Source organism: Gadus macrocephalus, chromosome 12 (genome assembly GCF_031168955.1).
Source record: "Gadus macrocephalus chromosome 12, ASM3116895v1".
In the NCBI taxonomy this organism is placed as follows: Eukaryota; Metazoa; Chordata; class Actinopteri; order Gadiformes; family Gadidae; genus Gadus; species Gadus macrocephalus.
In genome coordinates, this window is record NC_082393.1 from 14,066,556 (window position 1) to 14,080,201 (window position 13,646).

The 13,646-nt window shown below is 43.2% G+C and overlaps 1 protein-coding gene across 1 annotated transcript; it reads right to left on the minus strand.

Moving 5' to 3' along the window:
• Positions 1-490: 490 nt before the first annotated feature.
• On the minus strand, positions 491-4,280 carry LOC132468987 (uncharacterized). The gene is made up of 2 exons (XM_060066893.1): positions 1,961-4,280; positions 491-1,341 (listed from the first exon to the last, which is right to left on the minus strand). The coding sequence occupies exon 1, from the start codon at positions 4,271-4,273 to the stop codon at positions 2,696-2,698; it is 1,578 nt and encodes a 525-aa protein (XP_059922876.1). The 5' UTR covers positions 4,274-4,280; the 3' UTR covers positions 491-1,341; positions 1,961-2,695.
• Positions 4,281-13,646: the final 9,366 nt, after the last annotated feature.

The following is a 13,646-nucleotide window of genomic DNA, read 5'->3' on the forward strand; positions in this document are numbered from 1 at the left end:
CTCCGTCATGCAAGCTCCAAGTGTCACACTGCTTAAGAAACGGATTCCTTCCAACTAACTATTTACGAAAAATGCAATCAATAACTTATGTGCAAATAAATGGTTACATTTCAACCAGCATCGAAGTTGGAGTGGCCTACACACACAAATAATTGTAATACACCAACATTGTTAACTGTCGCTAAACAAGCAAATGAAAAATTAAATACCAACGCTGAAATGTTAATTAGACTATTAACAATAATATAAAATGATACTGTAATGCACCTGTTCTTTGTCTTTGGATCTTTTGAATAAATGGATCAATATATGGTGAATCACAATGATCGCAAGCAGAGGACCGTGAGAGTAATTGAGCAGCAGCTGAACCAGTCTAAAAATCGGACACGTTAACGGAGCACTGAACTAGGCCCTCTCGGATGCCAGGTCGAAACAACATTTGTTTCACTACGACTGTAGCTGCATAGGTTCAATAAACGGCCACGCTTCATACTGATGTCTTTTTGTATATTTATTTTCCTTTTAAACTCTCTCTCTCTCTCTAAAACGTTCAACTTTAATAAACAGAAAAAACAACGTGACAACGTTAGCGCCATAAACCTAATACAGAGTCCATCTTCTTCTGAAACCCATGAGTCCGTGACTGGGTTTATATCTCCTTTGGCGCGTTTTCCCATAATTCCCTGGGATAGATATTTAAACAAACTCTTAACATAAAGCAATGACACAATATCTATTTTTAACAGCACAACGTAAATCATTTTTAAACAAAGAATAAAATCATGAATTAAACAATTAATGTAAATACATATTTAAATCTCTGTAATGTCCAGACTGTCTCTGAGACAGTTACACTCCCACCAGTTACTATAATTTATGATACATTCAAATAAATCTTGTAACTTCTTAATCAATTATGAACACATGTAAGACCTTTAACTCATGGCCTTCTCGATTCTCACTATAACTGTATGGGGGTTTTAAATGAACTACAGACAAACATCTCATTTGCTTTCTATGAGTACAACTAATTTATGAATGGGACGTGCAAGTATTGATGAATTAGTAAGCATTTGATCCCCTTTGTCTAGAATCCTATTTCCTATTTGCACTGATTTTGTGCCCGATTTATGAGCGCCAGACTGGCACTCCTTCTCTCTTCAACACTGACTGAGCCGGTCTCTTTGGTTCTTTTTGCTAAGCGCTTGATCCGAGCTACAACGTTTAAGGCAGTATGCCATTTTGAAAGGCGCTCAAGCATGACTAGAAAACTTTCTTTGTTCTTTACTTGTGTGTGTAAAACCTGTATCGTCCTTACTTCAGGGTCTCCCACCATGAGCTCTGGAGTTAACGTTGGTGTGACTATCTCCCTTTCCCCCAGGAACTCTGGACCAGTAAGCCAGTTTGAGTTAATCAGTTCGGTCACACTGAGGCCTCTGGAGGCGTGATCAGCTGGATTTTGATCAGTGCTGACGTAGTACCACTGGGAGGGGTCAGTTAGTTCTCTGATTCTCTCTACTCTATTTGCTACAAAAACATGGAACCTACGGGCTTCATTGTTAATGTAGCCCAAGACCACTTGGGAGTCGGTCCAGAAATATTCTTCGTCCACATGAAGCTCTAGCTCTTCTTTTAACATGCTGCTGACTATTGCAGAGACCACTGCAGCTGTCAATTCTAGCCTAGGTATGGTTACAATTTTCGTGGGTGAGACCCTAGCCTTACCTATGACTAAAGAGCAGTGCACTTTGTTCTCACCTACAACTCGGATATACGAGGCCTGGCCATAGCCATTGCAGCTCGCATCTGAAAAATGATGCAGTTCGGTTCTTTGGATCTTTCCAACATCAATAGGAGTGAAGCATCTTGGTATCTGAAGACTTGGCAGGTTTTCCAGATCCTTCAGCCAGTTTTCCCATCGTGGCACTAATTCTCTCGGCAGTGGTTCATCCCATCCCACTCCTTTCTGGCACATCTCCTGCAGTATTTTCTTCCCCAGCAGCAGAAAGGGGGCCAGAAAGCCCAGGGGGTCAAAAACTGAGGCTACAGTGGAGAGGATTCCACGGCGTGTCGCTGGTTTTTCATCGAGGCTGACTTTAAAGGAGAAATTGTCACTGCTTACACTCCACCTTACTCCTAACACTGTCTGCATGGGAAGCTCTCCGAGGCTGAGATCCACATCCTGATCTCCACCTGCCCGTTCGCTTTCAGGGATTGACTCTAAGACTTCTCTGCTGTTTGAAATGAACTTATGGAGATGCATTTTCCCTTTTCACACAGGCTTTGTGCTTCTCTCACTAACTGGATGGCTGCATCCTCAGATTCCACACTGGCTAGGCCATCATCAACATAAAAGTTCTTCTTGATGAACTCGGCAGCTGCAGGATACTCCCTTTCATGCTGACTGGCAAGATATTTCAGTCCGTAATTTGCACAGCCAGGTGAAGAAGCAGCTCCAAAGAGGTGTACCTTCATTCGAAACTCTTTTGGCTCCGCGTTCGTATCCCCACCTTCCCACCAAAGGAAACGAAGGAAATCTCTGTCATCAGGGCTCACATGAAACCTATGAAACATCTTTTCAACATCACAGATAACTGCAACTGAATGTCTGCGGAACCTGCAGAGGACACCCGTCATTCCATTTGCTAGATCAGGTCCAGTCAGTAAGTGATCGTTCAACGCTGTGCTCTCGTACTTAGCAGTCAAACACCACCCTTATTTTGTTTGGCTTCCTTGGGTGGTAAACCCCGTGATGTGGGACATACCACACATTTCCTGGCACAAGTTCGTCTTCAGCCCTTTCCGCATCGCCATCATTGAATAGGCCCTCCATGAATCGAACATAGTCTTCTTTGAATTTTGAGTTTTTATCAAGTTTTCTTTTCAAGTGTTTCAGTCGCACCAGAGCTAGCCTCTTGTTTTCTGGCAGTTGTGGGCGTGTCTTAAAGGGCAATGGCATCTCCAGGTGCCCATCTGCGTTTTGATGAACCGTCCTGTTCAGCAATTGCATGAAGTGTATATCATCTTGTGATATGCTCCTTTCACGGTGGTTACTATCTCTGAAGTCAAACTCAAGGGCTTTGATTACGGTAGCTGGTGTCAATGGTGGAAGTTCTTTGACTGCTATGCGGTGACACAGGCCAGTTACCTCGGTTGACCTTGCACCTCGAGATGAGTTTCCGACAATACTCCAGCCCAGGTCGGTTTTGATGGCATATGGTTCATCATCTCTTCCAGTAATTACTGAGCGTGGAGCTAATGCTCTGGAACAATCATAGCCTATGAGAAGTCCCACCTTGCAGTCCATTAATTCTGGTATTTTCTGTGCCATTCCTTTCAGGTGATTCCACCTCTCAGCAGTTTTTGGTGTGGGAATGTGGGAGCGCTCAAGGGGAATGAAATCTGTAGTATATGCAGGCGGCAAGTTGATCCAATCTTTGGATGATAGCCCTCTTACTCTAAGACTGCTAACTCTTGCACTCTGAATAATGGAGTCTTTTCCCATCATAGTGTTCAGCTTTAACTTTACTGGCTCTGAGCTTGCTCCTAGCATTTGGCACACCTCTTGATCTACAAAGGTGTTACTACTCTGAGTGTCAAGTAAAGCATATGCAAGTCTCTCTGTTTCAGGAGTCTTCGTTGAAGAAATCCAGACGGGCACTATCATAGATGTGCTCCCACCATCACCTCTATCTGCACAGCAAGACAGGGAAGATGTTTTCTCCTCAACCTGCCAAACATTTGGAACTCTATCTGCTGGTGGACGGTCTTCATGTAGTGCCGTTGGATGATGTTTCTTACATATTTTACAGGTAGCCTTTTGTTTGCAGTCTTTCGAGCTATGCCCTTTTCTAAGGCAGCCAAAGCAGAGATTGTTGTCAAATATGACCTGTCTCTTGTCCTCTGCAGGCTTACTGGCAAACGTCTGGCATTTGTGGATGGAATGACCTTCACCACAGCATGTGCATTTCATTGAGTAGGAGGATGTGTTTGACACATTGTTTTCATTAAAGCTGTTCTTTTGGGCACTATCTGTTGCATTGATGTCTGTGATAAATGCATTAGCTTGTGAACGCTTAATATCTCGAGAGGGCCTTTCTTCCACATGTTTTAAAGCATTAAGTGATGTCATGGGGTTACAGGCAATTTCTGCTTCCTGCACCATGAACTCAGCAAATTCTTTAAATGTAGGATATTCTTCTCTTTGTTGTAGTTGCTTTGTTGCATGACGATTCCAACGAGATGTAATCCAATCTGGAAGCTTTTGAAGCATTTTCTGATTTGCCTCGTTCAGCACCTGCAATCCCTTCACATGTGGCATGGCTTTGCTGCATGCTGACAAGAAGTCACTGAACTGTCTTAGTGTTACGTATTTTAAGAATCTAAGCTACCCACACATAGACCCAATGATGCAGGACCAAACATATTAGCCGTAAATACCATACATAGCCACAAGGGGAGCAAGACCTTATTGGAGGCTGCTCCAGCCACAGATAGCAGCGCTTTTATATATACGAAGAAGCCGAAGCCAGTACGGCACCCCGGCCACGCCCACTAGGCCACGCCCACTTAACGGTCTCTTACCTGTGCACCCAGTGTGAAGAGACCAGAGAGATTTTCAGCGACACCCGCGAAGGGTCACGGGCCTTTGCCCGTGGCCCATAGTAGCCAGAGTTATTATCTCTCACACGTGTTCCACTCTTTAGCTACAATTCCCTCCGTATAGCTTCACTTACCATGCCGAAACATGCCGACGACTTTATAATAAATGAAGTGAGTTTAAAGCAACCCGGGATTGGACAACTTTCTTCGAGAATATGCAATAGATGGTGACCCCGACGTTTGGAAGGAAGTCCCGAGAAATCCCGGCGGCCGCGACACTAAAACAACTTCAACAGGCCCGCACGTCTGAGGTAAGTAGAACTCTTTGTCTTAAAGATTTAATCTGAAATAGGATTGGTTATAAGAACATTTAGGTGTAAGTTTGTTTTAGCCACCGTCCGGTCATGCTGCTCCAGAGGCTTAGACCTCGACTTAACAAAACATTTTACATTCAAGTCTGTTGGTATTTTGTTATTAAAGACGATGAATTGTTAAAAGCCCCCCTGACCCCCTACACACGTGAAGTCCCCACCCCCCCCCCCCACCCTCTCTCTCTCTCTCTCTCTCCCTCTTCTACCCCCCCTCTCCCCACCCCCCCTGTTTACCTGGGCTCTCCTGGCTGTTTGATAAGGCAATGGTAGCCTGCACAAAGGGACCCCCGGTGTGTTATGTCTCTCTGTCTGTCTCTGTCTCTGTCTCTGTCTGTCTCTGTCTCTGTGTCTGTACCTGTGTTTTTAAGGTAAATAGTGAAAGCGCCGAAGTTAAGCCGGGCCACTATAAGGTTTATTTATTACCGACCATAAACTTCCAAACTCTTTACGGTGGGGGGAGGAAAGGTCAGGTTTTTAACGTTAATCTAGCTTAGTTGCATATTAAAACGGAGGCTTGGCCAAATTGGATTGATTCCTCCCGGTTCAGTTAAGTCTAATGTGCAATTTTGATTAGTATAGAACGCAGCCGTAGAGTGTAACCACGTGGTGTTAAAGAGACGGCACGTCTTCGTGACGTGGGTTTCCTTTGTCCAGACGTCCGCCATCTTGGGTCTTGCAGAGACCAAGAGCAGCGGGGAGCCCAACTACAGTGTTACATTCTCTCCCTCTCTCCCCCCCCCCTCTCTCTCTCTCTCTCCTCTTCCCCCCCCCCCCTTCTCTCTCCCTCTCCACCCCCCCCCCTCTCTCTCTCTCTCCCCCTCCACCCCCCCCCTCCCCAGAAGATCCTATCATGAAACCCCCCCACTCCCCTTGCCCCAGTCTTCCAGGTCCGGTAGTCAGACCCCCCCCCCCCCCCATCCCCCTGTCCACAGGTCCAGTCGTCAGATCCCCCCCTCCCCACCCTTTGTCCCTGCAAACATTCTCTCCCCCTACCCTTCCTTATTCATATTGCTTAGAGAAGATCGGGAGCGGTGGGACGGGGGCTTCGATTTAACTAACAATAGAGAGGCAAGTGGCCTCGCTGTTGTTGGTTGGGTTGAGGTTCTTGTCTTATTGTTCTTGCTTCCCCTTGCCCCCTCCCACCCTCACACCTAGCCATGTGTTGAAACCAACATGTAAATTTAGTTAAGTGTTTGTATATTTGAGGGTCTGTGTGTCTGGATGCTGAAATGCAGAGAGCCACTCCCTAGTTGATATCGGCAAAACACGCAAATATTTGTGTAGATTGTAATCAATGTTTTTTGATTCACCAACATTAATAGTTTAAACGATCTGTAAATGTTCACATTTGTACTAAATTTGTTCTTCCTCTTCAGGCCTTTGCAACCCAAGCAGTGATGGATGCCCGGCATTCATGGTTTTAACCGGTGCACAAGGCGGGAGTTAGCTCAACTGCTGTAGTTCAATTACAATAACATTTGTTTCAACCGATAACTTCTGAATTTTTCTTTTAGGTTCAGTTTTTGTTTAGTTTGTAGAATATCACCATATATTTAATACCCAGATGTGCATAATTGTTGTAAGTTTGAATGACTCTTTATTCTAACTAGTTTAGACGGTTTTGATTGACCTAGCTGAAGGTTCACCAGGTGTCAAGACGTAGGATTGTGGCACTTCCTGGGAGCCTCCGGGCCACACGTTAATCGACTAATCGTTCCTGCAGTGTTCTGAGGTGGTAACGGTGGGGCTCATGGGGAGGCCCCGGGAGAGTTGTCATTCGCGGGCTCACACAGGGAGAAATCGGGTAGGTCGGTAAGTCAGAAGGTTTAATTAATGTATCGATTTGATGTTGACCAACAAAAAACTAGATAATTATAATAATAAATACTGTTCATGTAATGGTATAGTTAGGTCTGGGACCTGCGTAGCTAAAAAAACTGTTTTGGAAATAGTAATGAACGTGTCCGGGACATGTATAGCTATAAAATAAGTCACTTTGCTAAGACATATTCACGTTTGATGTGGTATGCAGAAAGTGGCGATTTAATAAGGCGTATTCACGTTTGATGTGGTATGCGATGTACATAGGAGTGAATCAAAGTGTGGACAACATCAAATGCGAGCAATAGGTAGAATAAATGAAGATTAGGTCATCCAATATACATAGTTAGTGTAGGACAATCGGGTAGTATGATGAAGGTAACTGTTAGTATGAGATACGGTTAACACAGAAGTGATGTTGCACATGCAAATTTTAACATTGTTATTTCCCTTTTACATCTTTCAATGCGCATGGCTGAAGCAATGCGCAAGGAGGGATGTAGTGTGAAATTAAATCAAAGTAGATACTGTAGAACAATTACAATCCCTCAGATCAGGCTTACATTACCTGAGGGGCCCGACCCTATCCAGCTGTAATATCTAGAATAGTCACACCTATACTATTCTAGTAGAATCAACTGTATTTAAGATAATCAATATCCCGGATTTACTTGAATAACACATTTTAAAACAACCATACCAGACTATGTTTGTTATTGTGTAGTGTTGCTTGGTTGCCAGTGCAACCCGTTATTTCTGAATCGCTGCATTGATAATGGTACTGTTGATCTTCCTTGAGACGGTTGTTTTACAGGCCACCTGTTACTGACACGACGACGACGGAGAACCTGTTTGGAGGCTCCCATGATGTAGGAGTAACCTCTCTGAGTTGAGCCCTTGACAAGGAGGGACGAGTCTTGGGTTCATGAATTACAGGCCCGACGGCGTCAGAAGAAACAATGGCTACGATAATAACAACGCCCAAAACCACCCACATGCAACAGCGAACCAATGCACGAAGATCACATGAACCACCCGAATCCATGCTAGGCTATCAATAATCTTGAATTTTTTTAATTGTATTATGACTACCAATTTTTACTTTACTTTTGCACATGATGAAAATTGTATGACCTTGTAGCACATGACCAAAAGTATTAGCTCAGGATTTCTATGGATGGTTTTGTTTGTGTGCTGTTTGGCCATGCGATTGTATGATAACAAGATTTATGTTCATTGTTGTATTGTTAAATAATGACCTGTATTCCCAATGAGACCCACAAGGTGAATGACGTCTCAGTATTATGAGCGCATTGTGGTTTTTTCCTCTATTCAAGAGTTTTCCACACAGTTGATGGTGTTGATGATTGATCCTAATTTGACTATGTTTTCGGTGTGGTAAATGGTGTTTATGATTTAAAATATTATTGTATGGTCATCTAAGATGACCAAGGAGGGATTGTTACGTATTTTAAGAATCTAAGCTACCCACACATAGACCCAATGATGCAGGACCAAACATATTAGCCGTAAATACCATACATAGCCACAAGGGGAGCAAGACCTTATTGGAGGCTGCTCCAGCCACAGATAGCAGCGCTTTTATATATACGAAGAAGCCGAAGCCAGTATGGCACCCCGGCCACGCCCACTAGGCCACGCCCACTTAACGGTCTCTTACCTGTGCACCCAGTGTGAAGAGACCAGAGAGATTTTCAGCGACACCCGCGAAGGGTCACGGGCCTTTGCCCGTGGCCCATAGTAGCCAGAGTTATTATCTCTCACACGTGTTCCACTCTTTAGCTACAATTCCCTCCGTATAGCTTCACTTACCATGCCGAAACATGCCGACGACTTTATAATAAATGAAGTGAGTTTAAAGCAACCCGGGATTGGACAACTTTCTTCGAGAATATGCAATATTAGCTTTCCTGAATCTCTGGGGCCTATGTTTGGCCAGTTATTTAGCCTTTCTCTAAATGCACGCTGAATTACAAAGGGATGACCGTAGCGAGCTTGCAGTGTCTCCCAGGCTTGGTCATAAGCTTCGTCATCCTTTCTAAAGAAGGTTCCTTCTAACACAGAACGTGCCTCACCACCAATGTACTTTTGCAGATAAAATAATTTGTCTGCTGCGTTAGTGCATCGTCGCTCAATCAATGTTTTAAAGCTCGTACTCCACTCTAAGAAATGAAGTGGATCCCCTGAGAAAATTGAGGGCTCGGGAGCAGGAAGTCTAGTGAGGACCATTGAATCGTGTAGGGCTTGTACTAACAGTGTTTCATATTTAACAGTGTTCGTTTGTTCAACGTTATTATTGCACGCTTGCTCTCTCTTTATGTTTTCAGGTGGTACTAAAGGACCAGTAGGTGTCTCAACCTGCCCTACTCTACCTCTGTCATGAGTTTCGCTCCCTTCAGCTTCAGAGTACACTCTAAGTTTAGCAGCCATTACTTGCAGATCTCTCTGATTTTCCAGTCTTTTAAGTTCTTGTTTTTGAGCAGCTATTGCATCCTCCATTTGTACTTCTGCTTCTTTTGCGGCTAACTGCGCAGCATACTCTGCTCTTTTAACGGTGATGCTCTGCCGCTCTGATGAACAGCTTGACTTAAGGCTAGGGGCTGTACGCTCGATCACGGATGCCTCAAATATAGACTGTGCATACTCTCTATCAAGCACCATGTGAAGTCTAGCATTTTCTCCCTTTTCATTGAACTCTTCTTGACCCACTTCACTCATACGCACTTTCAATAGACCCATCAAATCTACTGTTACTGCTACACAAGAATCAATCTTTCTTCGAATCTGATGAGGAGGTGCTAATTGCAATCGTATGTTTTCATATGCATCTTTAACTTGATTTTCAAGTCCCTCTACCGCATCCATCATGTCGGCTAACTCGTCTTCAGTGCAATCATTTTTAAGTTTGTCACGTGTAGTTCTAACTTCTCTTTTCCAGCATTCATATAGCTTGGTGAATTTGTGCTCTCTTTGACCTATTTCTTGTTCCTTTAGTTCTAGCATTTTGGGGGTTGATTTTCTTTCCCTACTAGATTTTCTTTGCCCTGGGCCAACTGTTATTGAAGTGGCATCAGGTTGTAAACACTGTTCACTCTTGAGAGGATCTTCTAATTTATCGACTTCTGACTTTTCTCCATGAACTGACATTTTAACTTAAGATATCTATTTTAAACTTGTATAGGGTACACTCAAAATATCTTAATGAACTAAATAAATGCTTAACTTATATAGGCTACACTCAAAATATCTTAATGAACTAGATAAATGCTTAACTTTAAATCAAAATGCAATACCACTTTAAACAAAATGCAAAATAATGTAGGAACAATCATTAGGCTGTTAATGTCTCTGGTAATATCAACTGATATATCAATCAAGTCCACTCTAATTTACAAATGTTCATACGTGACGTTCTCAAACTTCAGGTCAGCATGGTCAAACCTGATGTCGTCCGTTGTAGCCTACGCCGAAGATCAGTCAGAAAGACCTTGTAGACTAGACAGGCATTGCTTGGCTTACTGCGGCGAGGTGGGATGAAGTCGTGCTGTTTGCGAACGTCGCTCTCAGCTGGCCGAGCCGAATCATATCCTGGTGCAGGGTAGCTGCTTGCGAACGGTGCTCTCTGCTGGCCGAGCCGTGAAACTGGTGCGCTGCTTGCGAACGTTGCTCTCTGCTCCTCGAGCCGTCAAACAGCCGCGACGTCTGTGGACGCCGCTCCCCGCTCGTCGAGTCGCGAAACCGGTGTGCTGCTTGCGAACGTTGCTCTCTGGCACGCGCGCCGGTCCTCTGCGAACGTGTCCCGTGTCCTTGCTCTCTGTCCAAGAGCCAACAGCAGGCTAGGTCAACTCTGGAGCCGTGGTGTGGATGTTAGCCGGTTGTCAGCTATGTCGAAGCTCTCCTCCTTCTCCGATAGTGGACCACTCTCTCAACGTCTGCTTCGAACTGAGAGCTAGGCTAACTCTTTCTACCTAGCCTAGGCCTACTTAGCCACATTGGCGGGTCGTTGTCACTGTAGCTGCATAGGTTCAATAAACGGCCACGCTTCATACTGATGTCTTTTTGTATATTTATTTTCCTTTTAAACTCTCTCTCTCTCTCTCTAAAACGTTAAACTTTAATAAACAGAAAAAACAACGTGACAACGTTAGCGCCATAAACCTAATACAGAGTCCATCTTCTTCTGAAACCCATGAGTCCGTGACTGGGTTTATATCTCCTTTGGCGCGTTTTCCCATAATTCCCTGGGATAGATATTTAAACAAACTCTTAACATAAAGCAATGACACAATATCTATTTTTAACAGCACAACGTAAATCATTTTTAAACAAAGAATAAAATCATGAATTAAACAATTAATGTAAATACATATTTAAATCTCTGTAATGTCCAGACTGTCTCTGAGACAGTTACAACGACTCCTTTCAGCTGCACACCCCTCCTTCTCCAGCAAAAAATAATTAACGGCTAATAAAACGCTTGAGGTGGCGTTTTGAAAAGAAAAAACGTAATTTTTTTTAGGACATGGCATGAAGATAATTATGAGCCTTTGATTGATATCCTGACATTTTTTGCGGGGACACATTCCTGTTCCCCACTTGTATTGGAGTGAACGGAGATATCTACTTCTGGGTCCTTTGAATTGAGGGACCCGTCCATAGCCCGCTTAAACAGCTGCAATACCAGGCTTGGCCGCTGAGCACTGGTGGATTGCGGAAGTATGCACTGTTCCCGGGTGCTTGCTAGAACCGAGCGAAAAGACTACAATCAAACTGAACACCCCCCCATTCCGTTTCCGGCCAACGAGCAATGAGTCTTCCAACAGAAATAAATGAGACTTACAAAATGCGCTAAATGTGCAATAAAACACGATATAAACTGTATTTCGCTACGATACTTGATTCAACCACTTTATTTCCTCCTAGACAAACCATAAAGTGGGCTCAATGTTCAAAATACCGGGGCTCAATGTTCAAAATACCGGAAAAAAATAATAGCTCACATCAACATAGGCCTATTGAAAAAAAGAACTTTGAACTAGTTCATTTTTTGGAACGATGAACTTGTGAACTGTGCAAGTGGATTGTATCCTACCTGACGAAGCGAACCTATAGAGTCAAGATAAAGAATGCATCAAGTATTATCTTTGACCTGATCTTTGGAGTCCCCCAAGGGTCACTGCTAGGTCCCCTACTATTCATACTCTATGTCAAGGAACTTGAAAGGTTGGCAAAAAAGCATGGCATCTCCATACAAATCTACGCAGACGATACCCAACTGTATGTCAGTGTTGATATGCAGAGCAGCCAGCAAACAAAAGAAGACATTGAAGCATCCCTCCTCGAGATACGACAGTGGATGGTACAAAATGACCTCAAGATCAACACCGATAAGACAAAAATGATCCTTGTTAAGTCCAAGCGGAACTCAGAAGACCTAAGCTTCACTATACTCTATAATAACTCCAATGTCGACAGTTGCGACGTCGCTAAAACCCTTGGCGTCTCACTGGACTCAAAACTCAGCATGATCAAGTTCATCCAAGAGAAGTGCAGAGCTAGTTACTTCCATCTCCGTAATCTAGGAAGGATTAAGCGCTCACTGAGTATTGACATGAGAATCAAGCTTGTACACAACATGATACTGTCGAAACTTGATTACTGCAACAGTCTCCTTGCACTGACTCCTAAATGTCATCTAAAGAAACTGCAAAAAGTTGAAAATGAAGCTGTTCGCCTCATCTATGACGTTCCTAAAAAGTGCTCCACCTCCAAGTTCCTTAAGAAAGCCCACTTTCTCCCCATCGAAGATCGGATAGATTTTAAACTCAGTTTGCTAATGTTCAATGTTGTCTCTGGAAAAAGTCCATGTTATATTGCGGAAAGCTTTTCTATGCATAGCCCTACTAGAGAACTAAGAGTTGGAAGGGATGATCTTAATATTGTTTACGAAAAAAAGAAATGTAAAGATATATTTAACGCAATGACTTCTAAATGGAACGATCTACCTATAAATGTAAGAAACTCTGTAAATTCTGACATTTTTAAAAGTAGACTAAAAGGACATCTTTTCGAGAGAGCTTTTTCTAATATTTAACTCGAACTATTTAACTTCTTTATATTTATTTCTTATATTTTTTACCCAAAAAAAAGAAAAAAAAAAAAAAAAGAAGAAAAGCTGGTTATATTTTTGGACCCCAGCAACCGATGACACGCGACAAAAAAACAAAAAAAACAAAAAAAACAAACACTATCAGGTACAGACCGCTTTGCGCTCGGTTTTTATCCCTTCGGGATGGAAGCCATATGAGAAAGAAAGCGGTATATAAATACCGAGGATTGATTGATTGATTGAACTGAACTTTGAACTACAAAGTGAACTTTCCCAATACTGTCAATGCGACAAGAACGTATGGATCATAGAGCGCTTGTTTAAGTCAATCTTCAGAAAATTGTAGTTTCACACTAGAGACGCTAGAGGTCAGCAATACCCGCCGCCAAGCAATGACGTCATGGGAAGAGTGAAGTCGAATTCAATTGAAACAGTGCTGTCTTTTCGAAGGGCCCGATGTTGTTTTCCACAAAGGTTAAAGGGGACCTATTATGCTTTTTTGACTTTTATGACTTATAAACGTTGTTATAATGATTGATATTCATGGTTAACCATACACAAAAAACGATGTAGATTTTCGGGAAACTCTTCCTCTCATTTGGGCGCTTTCAGCATTCTCTGTCAACGCTCGGTTTCGTCCTTCTCCGCCCCCTCGCCCTCCTCATGCCAATCCAAATCCGTTGTGATTGGCTACCTTCCTTGAAGCGCGCGCGCGGGCAGAT